The 24,987-nt window shown below is 42.1% G+C and overlaps 1 protein-coding gene across 1 annotated transcript; it reads right to left on the minus strand.

Annotated features, from left to right (window-relative positions):
- Positions 1-947: 947 nt before the first annotated feature.
- slc6a17 (solute carrier family 6 member 17) lies at positions 948-11,883 on the minus strand. Its single transcript, XM_029506340.1, has 11 exons — positions 11,583-11,883; positions 8,389-8,546; positions 6,979-7,105; positions 5,827-6,008; positions 5,034-5,144; positions 4,118-4,359; positions 3,832-4,024; positions 3,186-3,378; positions 2,944-3,103; positions 1,414-1,576; positions 948-1,310 (listed from the first exon to the last, which is right to left on the minus strand). Exons 1-11 carry the CDS (start codon positions 11,881-11,883, stop codon positions 948-950), a joined length of 2,193 nt encoding a protein of 730 aa, XP_029362200.1.
- Between the last annotated feature and the right edge of the window lie 13,104 nt (positions 11,884-24,987).

Consider the following 24,987-nt stretch of genomic DNA (forward strand, 5'->3'; position numbering starts at 1 on the left):
GGCCTACTAAGGAATTGATTAAAATGGATTCGCTTGATTAAAGTGTTTGATTAAAATGGAAAAGCATTGTCTGGGCCAGCCGCAGCCAGAACAGCAGAGAAACGGCGCGTACAGCGCCGTTGGTGACATTTCAGCTTTGTTATTAATGAGGAGGAGATTGTTTTTCTTTTTTTCAAAAAAATTGCCCCATGTTAAGGCCCACACATTTTAACAATAGCAGGTGTTTGTGCTCATGTGTTCACAGAGAGGAAATGAAGAAGCAAAATTTTTTCCCTCACTTTGCACGACTGCAGTGTATGTACACAATTTACGGTGACATCTCAGACAATTGCACAACACGTATGTACAGTATTCTACATCAGTGGGGAGAGTGAGCATAGAAGGAGATCCGTTTTATGAGAACCCCACGTTGACTGGTTATTACTGCTGATGCATGATAGGCACAATAAACCTAAAGATATAATGTGCTTGTAACACTGTACACTATCATAATTACTTGTTCCATACTGTTATGGATGAACTGTTGGACTTTTTGTGACTGATGTTCTTTCAATGTGATACAGATCAGGACAAGATGAGCTGTTTTTTCCTCCTTCCATGCTGTTCCCACAATACCTTGTAATACCTTAACAGATAGAAAAGCTGGTCAAATCAGGTGAGACTCACATTTCTATGATCCCTTGACCTCTGCTGGGATTGACAGGCTGGTAAAAAACACAAATCCTATGACAGGGACAAGTGAAAGAACCACGGGCAGGGAATGATGGAGCAGAGAAAGGAGGAATAAAGATTTAGCTCGGGGGGCAAGGAGTGATGAATGTGGCAAAATCTGGCAGTGAATTTTATTTCCTTCTTGACTTCCTCTGTACTTCCCTTTCTTCTTCTGTCTCCTTCTCTCCAAGCTGGGCTGGGGTTTAATGGCTGGCAGGATCTTTGAGGTTAGTGGATCATAGCTCAGACTCGGGCGAGCCAATGTTCTGGTAGCCCGTCTTTGTGCTGGTGCCATAGTTGGTGTTGGTCATCTCCTGAGTGCCACCAGGGCCCAGGTAAGCACGGTGGGTGGGCATTGGGGAAGGAGCCTCACTGGGGTTCTTGCCAAGGATGAAGCGCTGCTCGTCCTGCTCTTCCAGGTTGGAGATGTCCTTCATCATGCCTTTACGGTAGGACACAGAGAGCTTGTTGGAGCCGTCTGAGATGAGGTTGAAGTGGCGGGCAATGAAGACAAGGGGTAAAGGCAGCATGGCTGCAACAATGAGGGCATAGGCCATGGTTAAAGCCCAGGGAGGGTAGTTGAGGAAACGCTCTGAGCCCTACCAGGGGGAAGAGGATGTGAGGAAAAGACAAGAACGTATGAAAACACTGGAAAACGCAGAGGAGGAGGACAGAACATGACAGGATAAACTGAACACTGACCTCGGCCTCCACCCAGGCGTTGTATCCTGCAGGACTGAAGGCCATCTCGATGACAGTGGCACTGATGAGCACCAACAAGACAGCAGGAGACACGTACCGCCACATGTAGTAATAGAAGGAGTACGGCCTGAAACCAAGCATGTCTTCCAGATCCTGCATGAACCTACAAAGACAGAGGCAAGAAATGTTGAATACAAGTCCGATGAGAATATGTCTCTGTAAAAACTTTCATTGTAGACATTACATGCTGTTGACATTTTTTTAGCACAAAATTGATCACCTCATCATGGTTCCCTGGTACACATGAGTAACACCCACCCACTAGAAGAACTAATACTATTAACACCTCTGTTTTACCTACTGAAACAAATCAAAATGTCTTGTATTTATGGTCCTCTCAATATTTGAAAAAAGTGGAAACTCTGATAATATCTCTGCTTATATGCCTTTGAGGTCATAAGCTATATAGTTTTTGGGAGGTGTGGTTTATCAATCACAGTGATACACAATAAAACGTGAGCATATTTCTGTTTGTGTAGTTGTCATGACACTGTGGTCAACGTCACCAGCGTTTATAAAATAGGATTAGGCTTAGGTTTCTAAATAACTGATACAAATTGTGGCTATGTAGACTAGTGTTGTTCAGGGTTAGGGTAGAAACCTGGAGTTTACTTAATTATTAGAAGATTTCAGTTCTGTTCAAGATGTTTAAAGTGTTTTAAATAGGGCTGGGACTATAACACGTATAAATCAACCAATCAACGCGTTTTAAGCGCACTTTGCACCGCGGAACCTTCCTCCGTGTCCGAGTTCCAGGCAGACGGATTACACCGACGCACCGTGTGATAGCGTGATGGACGAGGCAGGTGAGACCGAGCTGGTTGAAGGGAAATTGAAATATGAGAAACTTCCAGAGGGAAAAATAAACTAAAGTGCAGTTCTTTGCACTTCATGCAGGAAGGAGTTTGCGGATGACAGGAGCACTTTCAGCTTCGTTACATGTCCGAGCGAGCAGGTCGGCTTTAGGCCGTTTTAGATGTTGAGCTGTTGCTGTGTTTAGTTTGGGACAGAGATATTTAACGGGGGTTTTTACTGAAATTGATCATTTGTTTGTTTGTTTTTCCATACATGGGGTTTGTTGAAGTTGAAGTCAATCAATACTTTGGCATCTCGGAATTTCCACTCTTCTCAAAACAAAGATTAAACAGGATTTGGATGTTTAAGATCATGTAGCATTCATCAAACAAACTTAAATCTCTTTTTTCCCCGTGTCAAATCATGAAATGCGTCTAAAATATGATTATTTTCGATTAATTTAATTATAAAGTCCGGAATTAATGATCATATTTTAATTTGAGAGCCACTCCTTAGTTTAATTCTTGTAATGTGAAAATTGTGTTTAACACCAGCAAGTGAGAATAAAAACAGGTGATGAAAATAAAATTGGTGGGATATGTCACTGTGTACAGGAATGAGGGGGTCAGTTATACATCCAAATATGGCCTCAGTCTACATATCCAGCCAGGTTACCTCTTAGTGCCGTAGATCCAGGCCACAGAGATGTTCTCCAGGATCACCACCACAGTGAGAGGCAAACCAGCTGAATAGTCATCAAACATGGTGACAAAGTAGTTCCCTGAACGCTGCACAAACAGCAGACCCATCAGGAAGGCTAAGACACAGCAAACCACTGAGAGAGAGAGATAAGAAAACAATCAGAAATGCTTAAATCAAAAGAGACTTTCATCTACGTAACCAGAAAGAAGACTCACCACACAGAATTTCCTTGCGGATCTTGAAAGCATCCAGTATGGGCGTGGTGATGCCGGTCATGGTTCCTATCATGCTCCCTAACCCCAGGTTGATGAGCATGAAGAAGAACATCACCGACCAGAAAGGACTGGCAGGAAAATGTGTCATAGCTTCTGTGAATGCAATGAAAGCCAGACCAGTGCCCTGAACCGCCTGAATGATGGAGAGAAGGACAGGAGGAGGTTCACAGGAGGTCAACTATTGCCAATGTATTACAGAACTATATACTAATTTATTAACAAAATACTCTTCAGCAAAATTCAAGTGAAAGTGAACAAGCAGTTACTTTTTGACCAGTATTTTGATCACCTTTCACATATTATAACAAGCAGTTGTTCTGGTGCTTCATCTGTCTGAATGAAGCGCATTAATGGCCAATGATGAAACCAGACAAATGGTTGATCATTCCCGATATTGAAAAGTATAGTCCAGAGAAGAAAGTCCAGCTTTGATCGAACAAAAGTGTGCTTCACCTTAGCTGTTATTTTTCATATAGTAAACCCACTCTCCTTGATTATTATCACTTGGCTTTTGACATCGCGCCTCATTATTCTGTGCATATGAAAACACAGATAAAGGCTCGTGCTAACACCTCTGTCCACTCACCTTGTTGAGTTCGTCCTCCAACACACATGCTTCCAGTCCCAGCTGGCCAAAGCTGTCCTCCTTCACTGTCTTAATGACCCCGTACATCTCTGCGTAGTCCTGGGCAGACAGGTGGGAGAAGTTGATATGTGGAGGGATCAGATCTTTGCTCACCACGCTACTGTTGAGGTAGCCCAGGATCTTCTCTGCATTCCTGCAGTGAAGGACAGGGACAGGGACAGGGACAGGTTAGTGCGTCGGGAGTATAGTGAGAGAGACAGCTCAGGAGTCAGTATGTGGCTCTCACCCGACAACGCATTTCTCATTCATTACATTCGCTTTGAACCCAAGCACAGCGAACACCACCAAAGTGGCCAGGATGGAGGTAACAAAGTTTATGATGGAGACCAGCGCTGCGTCAAAGTGGCAGTTGTTGTCTCGCTTGTTGTAGCTGGAAAACGCGATGACACCTCCAAAGCCCAAACCGAGGGCGAAGAAAACCTGCGTGGCTGCCTCTCTCCAAACCTGGGGCTCCAACATCTTCTCCAGCTGGAGAAAAGAAAAAAGTGACTTGGTGCAACATCATTTTTACTGATTTATTCTCTTAAAAACCTTTCAACATTAAATTTATCTTCTGAACCTGCTTTTCACAAATTGAAATAGGAGTTTTATGCATATTTTAATGTTTTCTCTCCCTGAAATTCAACATATTTCATAACTCCAACCGCAGGTGGACTTTCAGCTCCATCAACCCTTTGATGATGATGATCTGAGGCTGAAAGTTAATCTCACAGTGTTTAGGAAAAGTGAAATTGATGAACTTCCCTTCTTTCTGTGGTCCTCTAATCTTTTTGAAATGTCATCTCATCTGTTGCGCGATAGTCCACCAAAAAAAGCACATTTCTCATTTTTATTTACAATCACATGCATTCAACACTAGATGGCGCAGTCAACCTAAAACATGACATGATGTGAATGTTGACATTTTCCATGAGCAGATCTGAGTGGCCTTGGTGGTGGAGTGCTTGAAACACACTCAAGGCTCAAGAGTTTACAATGACAAAATGCCAGTTAAGTCAAATATGACAAGTGAGACAGCAGCATGCCTGAGGCAAATCTTTCCCACCAGTAGAACTACGAAACACAACACACTCCTGCAAACTTCCCCCAGTATTGCTAAGATTTTTTATAATAGTCACAATCGCCACCATTTGTGGTCTCACCTTTGGGGTGAACATGTGAGCAATGCCATCCACGGCTCCCTTCATCAGCAGAACACGCACCAGGAAGCAGAAAAGCACCACATACGGGAAAAGGGAGCTGAAGTACATTACCTAAAAAAAGGAGAAAGTCAAGTACATCACAGTTTTGCTCTGGGCACGCTCTTCTGAGGCTTCACGCATGGAGGAGAAACTGCAACAACAACACAATGAATAAATGAATAAATAAAACGCAAACCTGTTTTGCGTTTTCTCAGCACTCAGTGAACTGAATATGAGGACTCCTTGAGGTTTGGAGAGATGAGTCAAAAATCCTTCCTACACAATTTCGGGACCCACTTCAGCAGGGACTATGATAATTGGATTACTACATTTAGTGTTTAAAAAACCATGTCAGACCTTGGCGATCTGCTCTGTGCTGTGTATTTTCCTAATGTTGCGCTTTGGTATATGACTCACTCTCTGGATCAAGATGACAGGATGTTGTTACAGTTGTTGCCAAAAAGAGCATTTTCCAGCTGCATCCTTTACAAGACTTTGCTTGATTCAGTTTAAGCTTATCAATATTGCATGTGTCTCTTTTCCATAATATAGATGAGAGCCATAAATAGATGGTGACAGCCTTTAGCATATTGCCTTTGACTGGAAAGAATTTGAACGGTGAAGGAATACTTACTGATAAGGATGAGTCAGGGATTAAAACTATGATGTGGCAGCTTTTGTTGAAATGATTTGTCGTCGATGTCTTCATACAGTCTATGTTGTGTTGAGTTTAATGCACATAATAAAATCGTACCTTCCCAGAGGACTGGATGCCTTTGATGACAGCCATGCAGACCAGGATCCAAGCCACCAACAAGGACAGGGTCATCTTCCAGTTCAGGCCACCGGTGTCGTCAATGCTGCTGGTTATGTTGAGAGTCTGGCGGTACCAGAAGTAAGTGGTGGCCGAGCTCTTCTCACACTCAGGCTCAACAACTACACAAACAAGCAAAGCAAGGGAAGTGGCATAAATGGCGTAGAGGTGGAGCTAATGACACCAATATTAGTTCAGAAATAGCGTGTTTTCTAGGAATAAGTGAAGAATATCTCAAAAATGCAGGGAGATTATTTTCATTAGTTTCTCTCTTTTTTTTATTGCAACAAAATGAACATTTTCTCATTCATATTAGATTTTTTTTTTAAATAGTATAATGTTACATGTGGACACAAGAACTGAAAACATAAATCGAATAATTTATTAGCATTATCTCAAAATTTGCTGCTCTCGTTTAATAGTAAAATGAAATATATAACCATAGAAACGATAAAAAAAAAAGAAACAAGAAAAATACTATAAAGATATAAATAGAATGGAGGTACTTTTATGAAATAGTGGCTGTGTTTTCACCCCTGCACACAGCTCAGCTAAATCCTCCTGGAGTCTCCGCGGTATCCCAACTGCATCCATAATCATAAACTGAGTCGACATCCTGGCCTGAAAAGGCTAATGAAAGCTGATGCCCTTTACTCTGTCACAGCCTGGATGCTCCTTCAACACAGCTTGCAGCCATTTGAGGTACTGAGACCATTGGCTGGCTCTTACTATCTGAAAGGCTTTGGAAGCAGATTTGCTGTTCGTAATGACGTGCAGGGCCGTCCTGGCTATAGAGACAGAAGAGCCACCTCTCTGTTAGCCTGCAAACACACTGCTGTTTAGTTGTACAAGCACCAAAAAGGGCGAGCAGCTTCAATGCAACATAATGTGCATCTTAAATTCTTGAGCACCGTGTTCAGTGGTCTGCCTCCCTGTCTGCATCTGCCGAGACACTTCCTGGATATAGATTTGGAGGACTCTGCAGTTTTAATTTTTCTTCCTCTTGTTGTCAAGAGTTTTGTGCCATTGTTTACACCTTTTAATATACTTTCAGCTGCGCATTACACAGTGTATTGTGTTTTGTTGACTTACTAGCTTGGGTTCCATTTCTCATGATGGGGCACTCAGCCCAAGGCAGCGGATACTGAAAAGACTGGAAGAAATAGAAGATGCTCCAGCCGATAATCACATTATAATAGAGGCCCACAAAACCACAGACCTGCAGGCAAACAAGAGAAAGCACCAACATGTTTCACTCCTCAAAACAATGACACAGATGCACAAATATCGAAGGGGAGGAACATGCATTTTCTTGAGGTGAATGCCTCTCTTTGAATGCCACTAAGCACACAGCAAAAGTCGGGGATCACATGAATTATTGAGCTGTTTGCTCTCAGCATCGTAGGCCAAGGTCCTCTTTGAGAAGGTATTTATAGCTGCTGAATGTCCCTCTGCCACATCTAAGCTCCCACACGCCTCACTGCCCCAGGTCAGGCCTCTTCCTACCCTCTTTTACACTAGATTGATAGAATCACAAGGACCATGACTGACAGCACAGTAGATCATTAACTGACCGACTCTGATGGGACGGGGGTGTGATGGGTCACCGATCTTACTGATGATGGGAGCCATTTATGACAGTGATCAGCACTAGTCTTTGCATGCCACTCGCTGATGAGTGTCAAGGGGAAGTAATGTAAGCAAGCAGAAGACTGAGGTCCACGGCACGTTTGTTGTCTCTGCGTATGACATGTCTCACACTGAGCCCAGTTGTAAAAGAGAGAGAAGTAACAGTACTGAAGCACAAAACAATCTCAACGCGATGTCTGTAGTCTTAAACACACAGCACATCTCTTTGCAGATTAGTATTGATGTATCATAATATATTTAGCAGCAATAGATAAGTTATTAATTAATTCTTGTCATAAAACACTATTAAAAAGGAATAAAGATGTAATGGATTTGTTTTAGAGCCCACAAAATCCTCATTAATTGGTGTTGATCTTTACCTCTGGATTTAATTATAACATTTCTTCTATTTAAATTATAAATGATTTTCTATGGGTGATAATGAAAGATCTCAGCATCTAGTAGATGCGTTTCCATCAACACATTGATGGTGGCCAGAGGATGAACCCAAGCGTAAAGTAGAAGTTAGCATTTGGGATTTTTGTGAAGCTGAACTGTCAGCAAATACGGCCCAGACATGTTTGTTCCCCAGACAACACATCTCATATCCCTTTTAGTTTGTCAGTTTACTAAATACTTCATGTGACTAAATATATCAAAAACAAGAGGCATTCCAATCAAGGTATTTTGTTAGCATGCTAATAAAATATTTTCTATACCAGCCACACAGTGCCACTAGCGTGGAAGTCAAGAGATGAATTAATTTTAATTAATTTTATTCATTAAGAATGAATTAAGACATTGGTAGCAATCTGTGAATCAATAAAAAGAAAAAACTGAAGGTAATAATTATGGCTCCATGTCAACACTTGCCATCAGGCTGGACACCCCGATGCCTCCCAGTTGTGGGTAGACGTAGTTCCACACCCCGATACTGCCACGTCTGATCCTCTGACCCACGGCCAGCTCCAGGAAGAATAATGGGATGCCAATTAGCAGGAGAAGTATGAAGTAGGGCACCAGGTATGCACCTGAGGCAAAGAAAGGTTAGAGGGAGGAGCAGTTACTGCAGAGTGTAATGCTAGTTTGAATGTGTGAATGTAATTTGTATGCAGTGAAGGACAAAAAAACTAGAGAAGGGATTGTACATTTCTGTCAAGTTCTATATCTGAAGTTTATTCTCTTTATCTCCTTGCTCTAATTCTGCTCCCTTTCCCTTTTTATTCTCCCACACACTTTCTCTTTTTTCCCCATGTCTTCATCTTCAACCTCCATTCAACAGTTCTGTCAGATGCAGTGTTTTTTTTTTTTTTTTTTGAGAAAAGACAATGGACAGAGAGCATGTTTAGCCTTGCTTACGTCAAAACATGAAAGGGCACCATGGTGACAAAACCATCCAAAGGCAGAGAGTAAGGACTCACACTGATGAGGAGCTGGGGTGAGCAGCCTGTTTCCAGGCTAAAACAAATGACTATAACATTTGACTCGATCAAATACACTGATAACGTTGTGAGTGGCTATTAGAGCGGGCAGCAGACCAAAGAAACAAAGACAGGAACACGGTGTCGTGTTACATGGTGGTATTATCGGGATTGTTAGAAGACATGACTGTGCTACTGCTTACTTGCAGATCTTTGGTTTCTATTCTGAGCAAACAGAACAGAGGAAAAACTAAGAGGGAACATCAACTTCTGAATATCGGCCATCCAGGTCAATAATCTTTTTATCAATTGCTCCCCACAAGGTTTAGCCCTACTCTCAATATTTCCAGGGTGAAGCTCAATGGAAAACCTATTCTGTTAAGTCCAGAACCAAACTTCAACAGATTTCAAAAGGTTAAAAAACAGAAATAATTAAAAATAAATCAAATTTCGCATTTAGAGTTAAGGATGTGAATCTTCAGTAAATTCAGCCTGTTTACAATCTTTTTATTTTTTTTATTTTGGAAATATATATTATTGTTAATGTTATTTCTGGCCTAATTCAGGGTGTAATGACTGAAGCAGAGGTGGAAACAGTGATAAAATGCTCCAAAGTATCTCGTCAATGTATACCGGTGTCCAGCAGTAGGACTCAAAAAAGGTAATCTGCATGTTATTCCAGAAAACGCTTAAATTACATTTTTCTCCTGGGCTGAGAGATTCACAAACTAAATTTGGAAGCATGCAACTTTACAATCCTGATTCACTTCAGAACTTAGTTTTCACACATGCAAACGCAAAAAAAAAACCCCCAACATTACAGCTGCTTGCAGTTTACTGGGCACTTTTGTCTGGTCTGGACTGCTGCAGTGAGGACAAATGATAATATTCTGAAAGCAGGTTTCGCCTGGAGATGCAAACAAGATAACACAGATGAATTAAATAAAGTTATTTATCTGAGAAACAGAACAATTGTTTGAGGGAGGCAGGGAGGCTTTTAGATGGGCCTTTATAATAAAAGACAATAAAATAAATATTAGCTTGTTTTGAAACAGACAAAGAGAGAACGAGAGAGAAGTAATGGACAAAGGTGGACAAAAAACATGGGACAAGCTCAAACAAGATGATGCAAGGAGTCAGAGTTAAACACATACTTATTATTGCACACAAGTATATATGCACACTCTGATTAAAATAAAAAACATTTCAGCTTTGTTCTGTCATGAATTTCTAAAACCCCTCACACACAAAACAGAACCAACAATAACTGAAATTTAGTGTTTACTCTTCCACTTCCTCCATCTTAGTCATCACTTCTCATCTTATCACAAAGGCTGTAAATCATAATATCAAAGAGCTCAAGCAGACAAGCCAGCAGGAAAATAGCAAATAAATGCTAAACTGGAGGATATTTCTGTATTACACTAGACCCCTCAGTGGCCGTCTTGCAGCCATAGATAGTACAAGTTCACTGAGAAATATTTAAGAAACGGCCCCTCTGAATAGTAGAGCTAGTCCGCTCAGTTGCCTTAAAGATGAGCCATTTTGTAAAATTATAACGTGGTTACAATTATATCAACACCATATGATGAGATATGGAGGAGAAGATTGCTACTGCTCTGTATTTTTGATAAATGTCAAGTTGGATCCAAATGTCGGCTATCTCAGCACAAAGTCTCTGTCCAAAGGCAAATCATTGAAATGTTTTTTTAATCCGTACTGCCTATTCAATCCAAAGCATAAGAATATATATTGATATTTATCTTTAACATATGTGAAAGTGGAAAATGTTAAAAAGTGATGATGTGAGCGATGAATAATGAAATCAATATTTACTCATGATGAGAGCAAACACAACAGCAAACAGACTTTCTCTGTCACACTGATGAAAGTATGAACTACATATATTCCTTTGGTGAATGGATCAGGATTAGTTACCGTCATTGCAAAGGAGGTTAAAACTTGTACCTCACTGCTTTGTCTTTGGAGGAAATGTCTACAATGTGCTTTGAAAAGTAAGTGGGTTAATGATATTTGATTTGATTTGATAAACTTTATGTTGGTATCTTTGTGTGGAACTCCAGATGGATACTCGCTGACTTCAAATGGCACTGAGCAAATGGGAGCTGAACTAGCGCAAGTATTTATTTTTGTAATGTGATACAAATCGTTTTATGAGATAGCACATTATCGAATTAAATTTCTCTCGTATCACAAAGAACACTGGGCAGTCTGAGTCAAACCACATCTGAGTCAAATAGCTGCCAGGGACAGTTGTGTACTCTGGACAAAAGTGGGGACAGTGAATGAGTCCCAGGCTTTAACAAAACAGCATAATCAAAATCGTAACATACCATTAAGTTAATTAGTCCCATCTGGTCACTTGTTTTATTGGGGATTTTACAGGACTAATAAAAAGAATTCACATTAACAGCCTTGACTCTGCACACCATATCTCATTGTTAATTATTACTCAGCACGCCAAGGGGTACAAATGTTCACCCTGGGTGTTCTAATTAGGGAGTGATTTCCAAACCTGGGAGGTGTGGAAGCGTTTTGCCCATTTTTCTGCAGGTCTTTACGGTTCAGACAGACGCATAATTGTTAGAGCGCATCAAACATGTGAACAGGCATCAATCCACCTACCTCCACCGTTCTTTTGGCAAAGGTAGGGAAACCTCCAGACGTTACCCAGACCAACAGAGAAGCCCACCTGGGCCAAAATGTACTCAAGCTTGTTGTTCCAAGCTGGCCTGCCATCCTCGGCGTCTGGGTCCGGTGAGGGTAGGAGGGCCTTTCCTGGAGCAGTGGAGCCAGGACTCAGGCCCATACTCATCTGACTGCTCTTATAGTCCATGGGGTGCTCCAGAGACAAGAGGTCGGCCACAGACTCAGTGACAGGCTCATTGCTGTGCTCCCGCTGGGTCACCTTGGTGTGCTTTGGCATGGCTGTGATGAAGAAGCTCCTTCAGTGGGGCGTAGGTGGCGGCAGCAAGAAAAGTAGATTGTGAGATGAGGCGGTGTAAGAAACTGGGAAGATGGTCAGGGAAAGAAAGTTGTGCTTTTTTTTTTTTTGCTTTTATCTGTAAGGAGACATGGTTGGAGAAAGAAAGTAAAACTAAGAGCTTTGCAAAAACGGTTTTACATATTCTGCTTAAATGTCAGTGTAACAGGACTGAATACAAGGACCCAAAGTTTGCATCATCTGCATTGTCAGACTGAGACTTAGTACTGCAGATATTTCGCAGTAGACTAGACCTGCAACAATTAATAAGTGTGTCAGTTAGTTCATTGTCAGTCTCTTTCTCTTTCCTTGCTTTGTATAGAGTAAACTGAATAGCTTTGGGTTTTCGATTGTTGGTCAAACACAGCATGACGCCCAAAGTCATCTTGAAGTTGAAGAGACCAGGATGTTATTATCAGGTGTTTCACAGGCTAAACAATGAATCAAGCAACAGATTATTCAATGATGAAAAAAATCCATTAGCTGCTCTTTCGCAGTAAATCCACCCACGTTACCTTTGACTGAAAGGCTGGCTCCGTCTTGAAAAAGAGTCAAGAGTAAAGGTGAAGTTGTTTCACGGATTATAAAAATTGGTTTGATCATAATTTCGTCATCATCTATGATTGCATTCAAAATTTGTTTTTTAAATATCTGAACTTGGCCTTTTTTTCTATTGGTTATTGCTAAAATAATCTTATTAATCAATAAAGAAATTAGTTATAGCAGTACAGTCCAATAGCGGCATGACAGGAAAACAGTTTTAGAGCTTGTGACAGTTTGTGACAACAGACTTTAATCATTTTGTTTTCAAGTCCGGTCCATTTCTCTTTCTGCTGGCAACTGAGCACGTTTTTAACACGGGTTATTTTAAAATGGTGGAAAAACTACTTCAGCACTTCAGAACCATAAGTGAGGTATTTCAGTAATCCACTTCATTATGAGCAGGCCAAACTGATTGAATTGCAATTCATTTCACAGCAGAGCCCATTATACTAAAGTTGAGTCATGTGAATAGCATGAATAGCAGGGGGCAGTCTGTCTGTGTGACTACTGGTCTCAAGAGAGCGCGGAGTGATAAAAACTGAAGCCCTTAAGCACATATTTCATCAGTTGTTAGTATCTACTGACGGTTATCACACAATAGAAACCTCTCTGGAAAGTTTGTTGCTCCAAGTTTTCTGTAAAGTTTTATCTTAACAGAAGCTTTTCCCGAGAACCCATAATCCTCATCCGTCGACAAGAACTGGTGCAGAACACAATGCGGCCCAGAGTCACTGCATCAGAAACTCCTGTTGCACAGGCAGCTGCTGCATGTCTCATTTTGTGATCAGGCTAAACAAAGTGTACTTTAATGAAGCGCATGCCACTACGTGGGCATTTTCAGGCGAAACATCACTGCTTGATGAACTACTTCTCTATTATCTCCCATTAATATTTCATTAATACCAGAATTTTCACAGTATAAACAGCGCCCATGCCCATCTCTGCTATAAACCTTGGAAACAACATTGGCTGGGTTATTTTAACACTGCAAGTATGAAGCAATCAAAATGTCAAGATGCTTGTGCAGACTGGTATTTGGAATGATATGAAAACATGGTGAGCCAGTTGACATTTACTAAAAATGAACTAATTACTTTAGGGCCAACTGTGTGGGATTAACAAGATGTGAATTTTCAGATTCTGGCAGGATTAAGGACAGATATTAGAAACTGGAGGTGTTTGAGCTGGAAATAAGGCCTCTAATCTGAAAACAGTTCCAAAAACATGTGTAGCTGAGTGAAATCAGAGCTCAACTTTTATTTGTTGTGACTTCTCAACAACAGTTGCCATCCGGCTGGACTCTAAAGCTTCTCCAGAAGCCACGCCAGCAGCACGCACATCAAATTCCTTAACAATGGTGACAATCCCCTGCAGTCACGACATGATGCTGGAGCATTAGAGACCTTTTCCACAGCAACTACACAGTCTGCAACTACACAACACTGAGTCATCACTGAACACTCTCTGAATGAGGTGCAAATTTTTTTTTTTTTTTTTTTTTGATTAAACTGCTGAGTAGTCTTTTTGCTTTTCCTCTGCTCTTCCAATGAATGGAAATGCAGGTATAGTGAGTAGTAAAATGTCCCAATTATAACTCGTGTTTAGATAATAGATGATAGATTGTCTGTGGGACTCTCTAATCATATGTAGTGACGTTTTTTTGGTTTTGATACAGAAGCACACTAGCAACTTTTAGATTTTCTCAGAACACAGATGCAGCATTACGGAGCCAGCAACACACAGGCCAAAAAAACAAACAATTATTCAGATTCGTAATACGACTGAGCAATACTCTCTGTGATGGAAATATTACCAGTAGCCAGAGGAATTTCTTTTCCAAAGAACACAACAAGATGCGCAAAATCACAAGTATGACAGAAATTGAAGTGGGAGCAGCTTGAGACAGTGAGGTGCTCTTTAAAACAATAAGAGTGGTGGTTACTGACCCGTGGGTCAAACATGTGCAGGAGCCTCCAGGGGACCAGATGTCCAGATGTCTCTGTGATTATACATCAGCACAGGTCTCTCTGTCTCTGCAGCAAAGATATACTACACTTTTATCTAGTCTGGTTGCTAGGCAATGGCTCTTCCTGCATAATTGAAATCCCATTCCTGCAGCATCAGTGGTGGCCTGTCTCTCCAACCGCCATCTCAAACGGATGATCATGATATTCCCTGAAGGACAGCTGAAAATACGCGATGGCACGACTGCAGTTTTATGAGATCTATCTCCTTATCGGGAAGCCATCACAGACAGATCCGCATGCAGCATTTACCACTGAGCCATCTTCTGGTTAGATGTATGATCTAGGTATAAGACACCCACATCCCTTAATCCGTAAGATATCGTGGCAGTTAGAAATAAAAAAGAGAGAGATCATGACAGTTAGAAAGCAGCTGCATGGCCTTGAGACCAGTTCACACAGGACAGGCCCACATGCCGCACGGTGGACTGACTTCACATGGATGTAACCTCTGATGCGTTGTCAAGGTCAAGTGCATCACCTGGTTAAAAGCAAACAGCACCAACAGCTTTAAGTCGGCATGTGATCTGCAGCCCCGCCGAAACTATCATAATCGAGCCAAATTTGATCAGACGTCGCCAAACGCGGAGGATTCACGAGCGACGCGTCGCCGTCAACGTCGCAGCGAAACCGCCGCCTTGGCAGGTGCTGAGAAACCTGAAGGTGGTTTTCTTTCACGTGATTTCAGGAGGGATGTGCAGGATTGTCGTCGATCGAGCTGAAACCGATCTTCGATCACTGAACGCCGCGATCGGGACGCGGGAGTGTGAGTCTCACCTGGTGCGGGTTGGGTCGTCCTGAAAAGCTTGGCAGTATGAATCCGAAAATGTGAGAGCTCGCTATCTTCATTCAGCCGCCGCGTCCGTGTGCGCGGACATCTCTGCTGCGCGCAAAAGAGACGCGAGATCACACACCGTCCGGGGGCGCGGGGCGCATGGCGCGTAAAGTCTGACGCAGGAGTTCCGTCGCCGCAACAACATTAATGGCTTTCCGCGGTCGTTGGTCCTACTTCAGCGCTTTAATGATGATCTGCTGGGAGCCTCTGGTTTCCACGTGCTTGTAGCGGTGTTGTGGGATAAATCGGCCCCCTGCACTCCCCCAATAGGATGCAGAAATTACGACGGCAAGTCACAACGAAGTCTGACGCAGGTTTGACTCACCCCGCTCGTGCTTACGTCATCAGCTGATCCAGAGAGAGCATCTGCAGTGTCCAGGGTCACACAGGGAGCTTCATCCATCACACCAGTTGGTGAAATAGGCTGCGCTGCTTGTGCAAATGACATTTAGAGAAATCCAAATGCTTAAACATCACCATATACACCAGCATTGTTATTATTATTATTACTTAGCACCAAGTATTGTCAGCTGAAGTATGAGATAGGAGCAGAACTAATCATTCTTAAAAATTCCCCACCAACATTTTTTTTAAACATTGCTGCCAGCTAATCGGGCACAGTTACAGAGCTGCTTGGTGTTCATGCCCTAATGAAGTCAGAATTTGTTGTTGTGCCAAAGGTGGTGCAGACTGAAATAGGTGTGAAGAGACAGTGCTTCCTAATGGCCATTTCTCAAGTGTGGATCATTTGTGGCACGGTCATCTTTTTCTCTGACACAAGTCATTTCCTCTGCCCTTGGCTCTGCCTGCCATGCCTCCACCCTCGCTGTTGTTTTCTCCTGTTTCGTTGGGTGGCCTTTTCTATTCTCAAAGTCAGCCTCTGAAGTTTCCATGCCTTGTTTATGCCATTTTGCATGTAATTTTTGTCCTATCTATATTTTGTGTCCAAATATAGATGTGTCATTCTCAAGACACCTCAGAAGTTAGTCAGACAATTGTAGTAGGGATAATCTTAGACCTTCAGTGTGTGGATAGAGCAGTTGTAGCCTGCAGGGAGGTGTTTCAGTGAGCAGCCCATGCCAGTGTGCTTTCTCTGTCACTAGAACAAGCTTAGAGGGGGAAAGTGTGAGTCAAACAAGGACACGGATACTGTTTGAGGGATTAACGTATTTTGAGCTAGACTGTGTTTCAGACACTGATGGACACCTGCAGCAGTTTTTCTAAACTTCTTGACTATCAGGGCCAAAGAGCTCAATATGTGGGACATTTACAGTGACAGTACATTACAGTAATGTTCAGCTCCTCTTGCTATTGTACGCTGTCTGTGGCTCTATGATGAGTAGCTTTTAAAGCTTGCTGTATGCTAATCCTGTGCAGTTCTCTGATTGGATCACAAGACACCCCGAAACAAACACAAAAAGGACCCCCCCGCCCCCCCAAACCCACACACGCACACTCTCAACATGTATGCACAGTATGCTTCCTGTCTCCTTCAATTCACTCATGTGACTCACTTTCCAAGAGCTGACTGCTGGGATCAGTTTCCGTGGCAACCACCAATCATATGATGGTTTCTCAGCCTGTGAGCATTTTTCTCTTTTCTCTTTTTCTCTCCCCCCACTCTAGCACCTAAAGCTGTTCTGCAGTGTAACTGTGAATGTGCCACCGAATCCCTCCACCCTACAAATGCCAACTTATGACACAGATTTGGTTTTCCATGTCACTCATAAAAATGTAATTTATCACACCTTTGAATTATGCAGAAGGAGACAGTATGCGCTGTGTCTCCTGTCACAGCCAGAGTACTGCTGCAGTATTACTCATGTTCAAGCTTCATAAACAACCACCATTCTCAGAACGACACCGTGAATCATTGAAGCAGGTAACATTGATAATCATTACACGCTGAGTTCATAGACCTTGACCTTGAGCTGTGGCATTCTATTTTTGTTCATCTCACAGAGTGGAGAGTTAAATGAGAAGCTTCAGTAAAGGCCTCACATGCAGCCATCATATTTTACATGTTCTATTGGAACAGGGAATGGAGGGGTAATGGCCCATCAGACGGGGCTGTGATTTACTGAGCCTATTCACACCATCTCTAAGGGATTAGTTCTGTGGGGTTATGCTGCTAAAGACCACATAAATAGAGAGATGGCAGGCCGCTCCCAGAGACTGATAAGTGCGCTATCCAATATTGATTTTACCCTGAATGTATAAACTGTCAACAGGTGAGAGATAATGTGTTTCCCCACGAAACAGCTAAATGGGATGCAGTGTCATCCGTGTGAATGGTGGAGACGGTGGTACATTTAAAATTCTGAGAACTCCCATTCACCATCACCATCAGTTGGGCACCAGCCCTTATCACCAACCTCAGGAGAGCTGGTTGCCAGGTCTCAAATTAAACATGCTGACAAACACTGCCAGGCAAAACCTGATCCGTGTCTCGGGGGGGGGGAGGTTTGTTTGCAGCTGAAGCTCGCTGGCACTGACAATTCAACTTCCTCTCTCTCTGTTCCCCCCATTTGCTTGTTATTAATGGTGCAGTCGAAGCTCCTTCTACGTACTGACACCTTGCCTGCTCCCCGAGGGGTGTGAGTGTGCAGCCTTTGGAAATACGTGAACAAATGAGGAGAAAACTGAGACACCAAAAGCTAAACTAACCTAAAGCTCTCCCTGCTTGTGTGGCTGACGTAACAACCATTAAAAGGATAATATATCACATCTTTTCACAACAGGTCAAAAAAAGTGTTTGCTTTCTTATGATGTTCCAAGAGATCAATTGGTATTCTAGCACTGCTGTTTGCCCATTTAATCAGCCATCCTTGCTGTTTAAGTGACTATTTCCGGGATAAAGCTTCACTCCTCTTCACTAGATAAAGAAGTATGCACAGAAGTCACAACCACTTCAAATGAATGTGTAGGACCAAAATCTATAGCAGAGATTTAGCCTTGAGACTGTATAAAAAATATAAAATTAAAATAATGCATGATGGCTTCAGACAAGACAAGTTTGGCTTGTAGGTAACAGACAACATTAAGGGTTGTTTAATCTGAATTTGGGGCTGTGATTCTCTTGGATGACATCACAAAAGTCTGGGCTACTCCCTGAGGAACAGAAAATAAGACTGCTGCATAAAAAAATGTGGGAGGAGTAACTTGAGCTTTTATGAGCTTACAGAGATTATGGTTGGCTGTAATCACCAGAAGCAAAAATAGAACTACAAATTGTGCCACAAAACCCTTCATGATTCACTGGGCACCATTCAATCATCTCAGGAGCCAGCAGACACTGAGGGAAAATTGTGATGTTGTTATTGTCCTCTGTGTTTTCATTCTAATACAAAAAAATGTACGGGAAATGTCCAAACTCCTTTTTCACTGGCAGAAAATGATCAATGTTAGTTCACTTACTAATGCAAAAGTGGAATAAACAGTTTAAACAGCCAATGTCAGAGGATGTGTGGGTGTGTGAGAAGAGGGGCCTGGCTGGAAATACATCAGACAATCTATCGTGTCAACAGGATTATCAGCCCACGGACAGTTCTTTCTCTGTAGGATATGTTATATTAGTATAGTGCGTGTGCTGGAAGCTGCCGTATAAGGCAGGAACAAATCTGAGTGTCGATTTCTTCTTAGCGAAAAATTATGAAATTCAAAAAATAGTTGTTTGGTTTTTAATGAACAGAGCAGGCAGAAAGATGGGAAAATCATACATCGAGTGAGGCTAAGAGAAGGAATGAATCTGTAGATTGCTTGTTCACTTGTCCATCCCGTCCTTCCTTCCAGTATACCAGATGGCTGTTCAGTTCTCTGCTGCCCAGGGCTGCACAATAAAAGAAATGAGCAAACAGCAAATGCTTTCCATTAGTTCAAAGATCAATGTACATTGATCCACATCATGTATAAAAAGAACCTCACTGGGCCTTGTTGGTATTAACAGTCATGAGCCACTTTAAAGTGAAAGCAGCAACAAATCCATTAAGTCGGAGTTGTTGTGCCTTAGTTTTATACAAATCCTGCATAAAACAAAACTGAACAATGGCAGGAAATGTTAACACACACCATGGTCTATGGTTACGATTTTTTTGTTATGAAATACAGATGAATATAAACCCATCGGTGTGGTTATATGCAGCTGTAACCAGAGAGCTGCATCCGAATGCAATGTATAAATACACTATATAAAAACTCCACAGACACGCTCATTCCCTTGAAAGGTCCAATAGAGAGCGACATTGCTCACACCTCGTGATGACTAATTCACAGCGACTGATGCCAAGAGGGTGCTACAGTGCTTAAAGAAGCAGAGCATGCACAGTCTTTTATGGAACAACACAAAAGACTGTGAATAAAATGTTTGCACCCTGGCGTTTGTGATGCTGCCAGCTGCTCTCCTGTCAGAAACCTGCGGTGATGCAAGGGTGACGTGGTCATGTGGATCGTGCTATAGATGTATACGTGTTTCTGCTTGGTTGGTAGAACTCTGTACAGTAATACTGACTCTTGGTTGACCAACTTCGAACACAACAGATACTGCATTAAATTTAAGAACATATTATGTAAAGAGGAATTCCTTTTTCATACCTGGAGCAGTTCAATATGAGATAATGTTTTACACATTTCTATAATCCTGACGACATTTCAGTCGATATTTATTTCAATACAGAGGATACAACACATCCTGTCTATACAAGGAATCAGCCGATTACCACATTATCCCACAAAGCTTATGTTAAAGTGAAGCTTATTTATTCATGGATGAACACCAAACAGACTTGTACACTATAATGGCCACTATTCACAAACAGACCACAGGGTGACTCATGTTCTTCTTCTTACAATACCCCGATCTCCCAGAATATGTATTCTCTTATAAGCAAAAGCCAACTACTTAAAATAGACCCCACACCTCGACACACAACCCCTCCCCCTCCATGGCTATACATTAGGGGATGGAGAAAAATCCCCTTGTAGGTCAGCAAACACTATCGAACCTCCTGTACTATCTGGTTGTCTTATATACTGAAAAAAGACAGATGGGAATTCGGATGCTGGACGATCCACTGTGAGATCACTGTGCCCTCTAGTGGTTAGAATTGTGGCAGCACTTTGTAAATATAAGATCAACTAATATCAGGGGTCATTTCAATACACACAGTATAGTTTAGATTCCCTCTGTAGGGAACAAGTGGTTGGAGAAAACCTGCCCACACAAAAGTGGTTACGTTTTTTATGTTGTACTTTTCAGACGGGTTCGTTTGGTCTGTTGAAAATGAAAAATATTGATTAGATGTTTTCCACAGAATTGCACAGTTGCATCAGTTTCATGTCTCAGAATGATTAGCATGGTAATCCTCCCTCCTCCCACCATCTCTTCTCCGGCTGTTGAGACAGGTTGCTGAGACTTCTGCTGCGGAGGGAGGGCTTTATTGCCATCTGGGCTGCAGCAGGGAGTGGCAACCGAGACACCAGCACCACAAACAGATTCAGCTTTATGTACCATCAGCAGAGCTCGAAACCAGAGATGGGCTGTCTGAAGGTTATGGTTTATCCTGAGATGTCAGCATGGTGGTGTTAAATTCTCCGGCATAAAGAGGTTTATCAAATCTAATAAATTCCAACGGTGGGTGCCATATGAATCTAAAACAACAGTAGGACTAAATCTGGATTTCAAAATCTGGCTGGTTACTGCACACCAATCTGATATATCTGCCCTGTTCTTTAGCCTGATTCCCTCACCGTGTTCAGATTGATGTCTCCATCAGTAACAAGGCTGGCAGTCGCTGTGATAAATTCTGTAGTTGTTCAGGTTCCCTCATGCAGAGCCTGGCTGGCTGCCAGCTCTAACAGCAGACAGCTCTCTCTGTATACCTCCCCACTTGCTCTCTCTCTCTCTCTCTCTCTCTCTTTCTCCCAGAGACTAACGACATCAACTCCGCCATCGCTCTGTGACTGCCATCGATTACCGCTGCTCGCTATCTGATTCTTTCCGGGCCTCAGCCTCGCCTTCTGCCTCTCTCTCATTTAATTTTGTGTTTCCTTCACACCCTGTTTCATTATTGATCTGAAGGCAGGGTGGCTAGAACTTGATGTCTCTTTTGCAGTGAGCTTTTTTTTTTTTAAAGTACACAGTAAAAGTAAAAACGCAGAAACAAGTACACGAACATATTTTCACAGGCTGTTGGTTTGACAGGATGGTTCAAATTATTAAGAAAGAGTGTCATTCTTGATGTAAGGATGTTTAACTTCGGGGTCAGCAGCATGTTGCCTGAGTTAAAATCAGCCACAGCAGTCATGAAAGCTGGCAACGGTCTCCCATTAAAACCATAAACAACAGAGTAAAGGGTGAAAAGACCTGGTCATAAAATCTGGCTAGTCTCTGGGTTTGATGTACAGTTCTGGGCTCTATAAAAACTGCCTTCGCCCTGAGCTCCACAGCCATTAGTGGGAATGATTATCGCCATATATTTCAACCTGTAGTCGCCTACTGAAGTTTTAGGTAATAGCAACTCCAAGGTCTTGCTTGTGACAGTAGGGAAAACAAATGATTATTATAAGAGGGTAAAGGTAATTGGCCATAATTCACAAGCCTCACAAAAGAGTTTCTGGTCATAATCAAAGCTGGTTTCCACATATTGAAGGTGCCTGTTTGACAGGCCGTTTATCTGGCTGCATGAAGTTGTTACACTCCCAGCTCCCAATATATGAGCCAACTTTAAGGGGGAAATAATTTTGTGTAACATGATTTCAATATCACTGAAGCAGGCACCACAGTATGTATAAGAATATTCAGGGTTCAGAATATGGATCAAATACATGACCCTGTTCTGCCCATTTAAGGCTGGAGATAGACATGCAATGACATGTAGAGCCAGAGGGGATATTAAGAGCGCTTACTTCAGTAAAACTAGCAATACTGCACTATGGAAAAAGTGGTTGTCCACTGACAACATGAAAGTAATTAAATTATCATATGAAAAGCATCCATTATACAGGAAACATCCCCGATATTGATATTCCATAGCATAACATTTGAATTATTATTTCTGATTCATCCATATGTATGTAGCATTTAACTGTTGTTGATCAAATCATTTCATACACTGATGGCAGTGAAAACTTTGTGTTTTTGATTTTGTAAATTAATGATGCGCTAAAGCTGCCCAGTCAACAGAACTGAGGGGAAAGTCCAATCTTCACTCTGTAACTGCAGTGAGGCACAAGCGAAACAAGGAATATAAAACTCAGTACTGTTAGTAATGTACTATGCTCCACCAAAAGAAATGCTCAAAGTTACATACTTGAACCGTGGCCATGGAAAAAATGTCTTCATATGTATTTCACTGTTTGTAAATAAAAAACAGTGGACGTGGATACAAAACATTGAAATTCTGGTGGATATTACCACTGAACACCACTAGATGGTACCATTAATGCCACAGTGCCATGGTATGTGACACCACGAGAAATGTCGAGGAGGCTGGAAACTCAACAGCCCATCCGCACTGAAATTCTGAATGGGCACAGACGCGGACATCTGATATCACTGATATTTACAAGTAGTGAAGTTAGTGTTGAAGACAAAACAAATAGTGGTTCCTGGTTTTCACCGCAGATGGAATAAAATCAATTAAAGCAATTGGAGTGTGCAGGAAATTCACTCTGGCCCAATCAAGCAGCAAGATAGTAAACAAAGTAAGCAAAGCAATGCTGTAAGAAGCTCTCAGAAGCTAAGTAATGAGAAATAATAGTAACACTGCCTTTGTCAAAACACGGGGACGCACACAGACTTCAATAAGCACAGTTGCTGATACACAAAGGCTGCTGCTCTCTAGTCTTTTTCCTTGGGGTCAAAGGTAAAGCCCTGACCTGGTGAGGCCAACATGCCCCTGTTAATAAAACAATAAACAGCCGTCTTCTCCCAATAACCCCCCAGCCAGCACCCTCACCAACAGGGCTAACTCTCTCAAATCTACACTTTCATCCCTTTATTCTCTAACTTCAACCGACAAACAACCATGCAGTGGCATGTGCACACACACAAATCATCTTGTTCATGAATCATTGTCACAAGGCTATAAGGCTCATCGGCAAAATGTGCAATAAATGTGTGTTTACACACGAGAGTTAAATAGGGAGTTTGGTAAGACTTTATTTACTCTTTGCCCACCATATCAGATGTTCCTGAGTGTTTGAAATCTAAGATCAGTCACAGAAGGGGGCCCTGTGGCTCCCAGGATACCTAATACTCTGCATGCTCCAGGGCCGGTGAGAAGAAAAGAGCACAATTGGATTAGATACCAAAATAGGGTCAGTGTTTGTTTTAATCAGTCTGGTGACACAGGGAGCTCTTGAAAGCACAGAACGAAGAGAGCCTGGAGAGAGAGAAAAGGAGAGAAAGAGGAAAGCAGGGAGAGGGAGTGAGGGAGACAGATAGTGAAAGGGAAAAAGAGAGACAGAGAGGCCAGACGGGGTGATTGGTCCCCAGGCTATGGCTACATAATGGAGACTGGAGGCCGGAGGGATAGCTGTCTATGGGGTTGCTGGCCTTTCAGAGTTCACTGTCAGGTCTCCAAACCATGGGGACAGTGGTCACTTCCACTATCCCAGCCTTTCTCAAAATGAGCTTTGACAAACATGTGGTAGATGGTTTGGTTTCCACACAACCCAAACAAATCATCCAAAGTGCCTCTGAAGAAAAGGGCATCCATGAAATTGATGATTTATCTTCTCAAGATTCTTTAGATCAACAACAACCATTACTGTGTTGATTTCACGTTGACAGGATTCAAGTAAAGTTGCTGCAAAAACATTTGACATCTGAGTCAGGGAGTGTCAACTCTCTTGTCTATACGGCTATCTGATTACCAAACGTTTTTGTAATCTCAGGCACACTGGACAAGAAGTTTATAAAGAGAGAATCCTGGAGCTTATGATTGAGAATGATAGCTCACACTAACAGGCAGAGAAGGATCCAGTGTAAGTGCTGGGCTTTGGCTTTTTTTCCATCAAGGTTGTTGCAAGATTACAGTCCCTCGCCAAGTCAGTGAATTGTGGCTCATGGAGAACACATCGTGGTTGCAGCTGACTAGACTTTCCATGACAGGGTTTAAAATCCTTACTGGGATACACCACTGAATTTCAGATGTCAAAAATGATTTTCCTTTGCCCCAGGACAAATTCAGTTGGTATTGGAGGAACATTCACTATTGTTTCTCACGGAAAAAGACAAAAATAGTTCTATTACTGCCTTTAATCTGGGGCGTCACATCTCAGCTCCTTGAAGAATGAACAGAAAAAGAGACAAAGGTTTATGGATTTGATCAAATAGATGTATTTTCTGGTACATAATAGACCTCAAAGTCATTCTTCAATTTATGGTCAGTGGAGTAGCTCCAGACTGTGGGTCCAAGTGGTATTACAGATTAATGTTTTAGCTGCCTGGATTGGTGAGTTCCTGCGTTATTTAGTTTCAAAACAGCTAACCATGACATATATATACACTAAAAATGAGTGCTCTTTCCCCATTCAATGCCACCCATGCACAGTCCACTGACCTAAGAGCCGAAGAGTGTACGCTTGAAACTGCGTCATCATCAGACATCATCATCGTCAAAACGCTGGGGCAAGATAAATAAT

Source organism: Echeneis naucrates, chromosome 7 (assembly GCF_900963305.1).
Source record: "Echeneis naucrates chromosome 7, fEcheNa1.1, whole genome shotgun sequence".
NCBI classification, from domain to species: Eukaryota; Metazoa; Chordata; class Actinopteri; order Carangiformes; family Echeneidae; genus Echeneis; species Echeneis naucrates.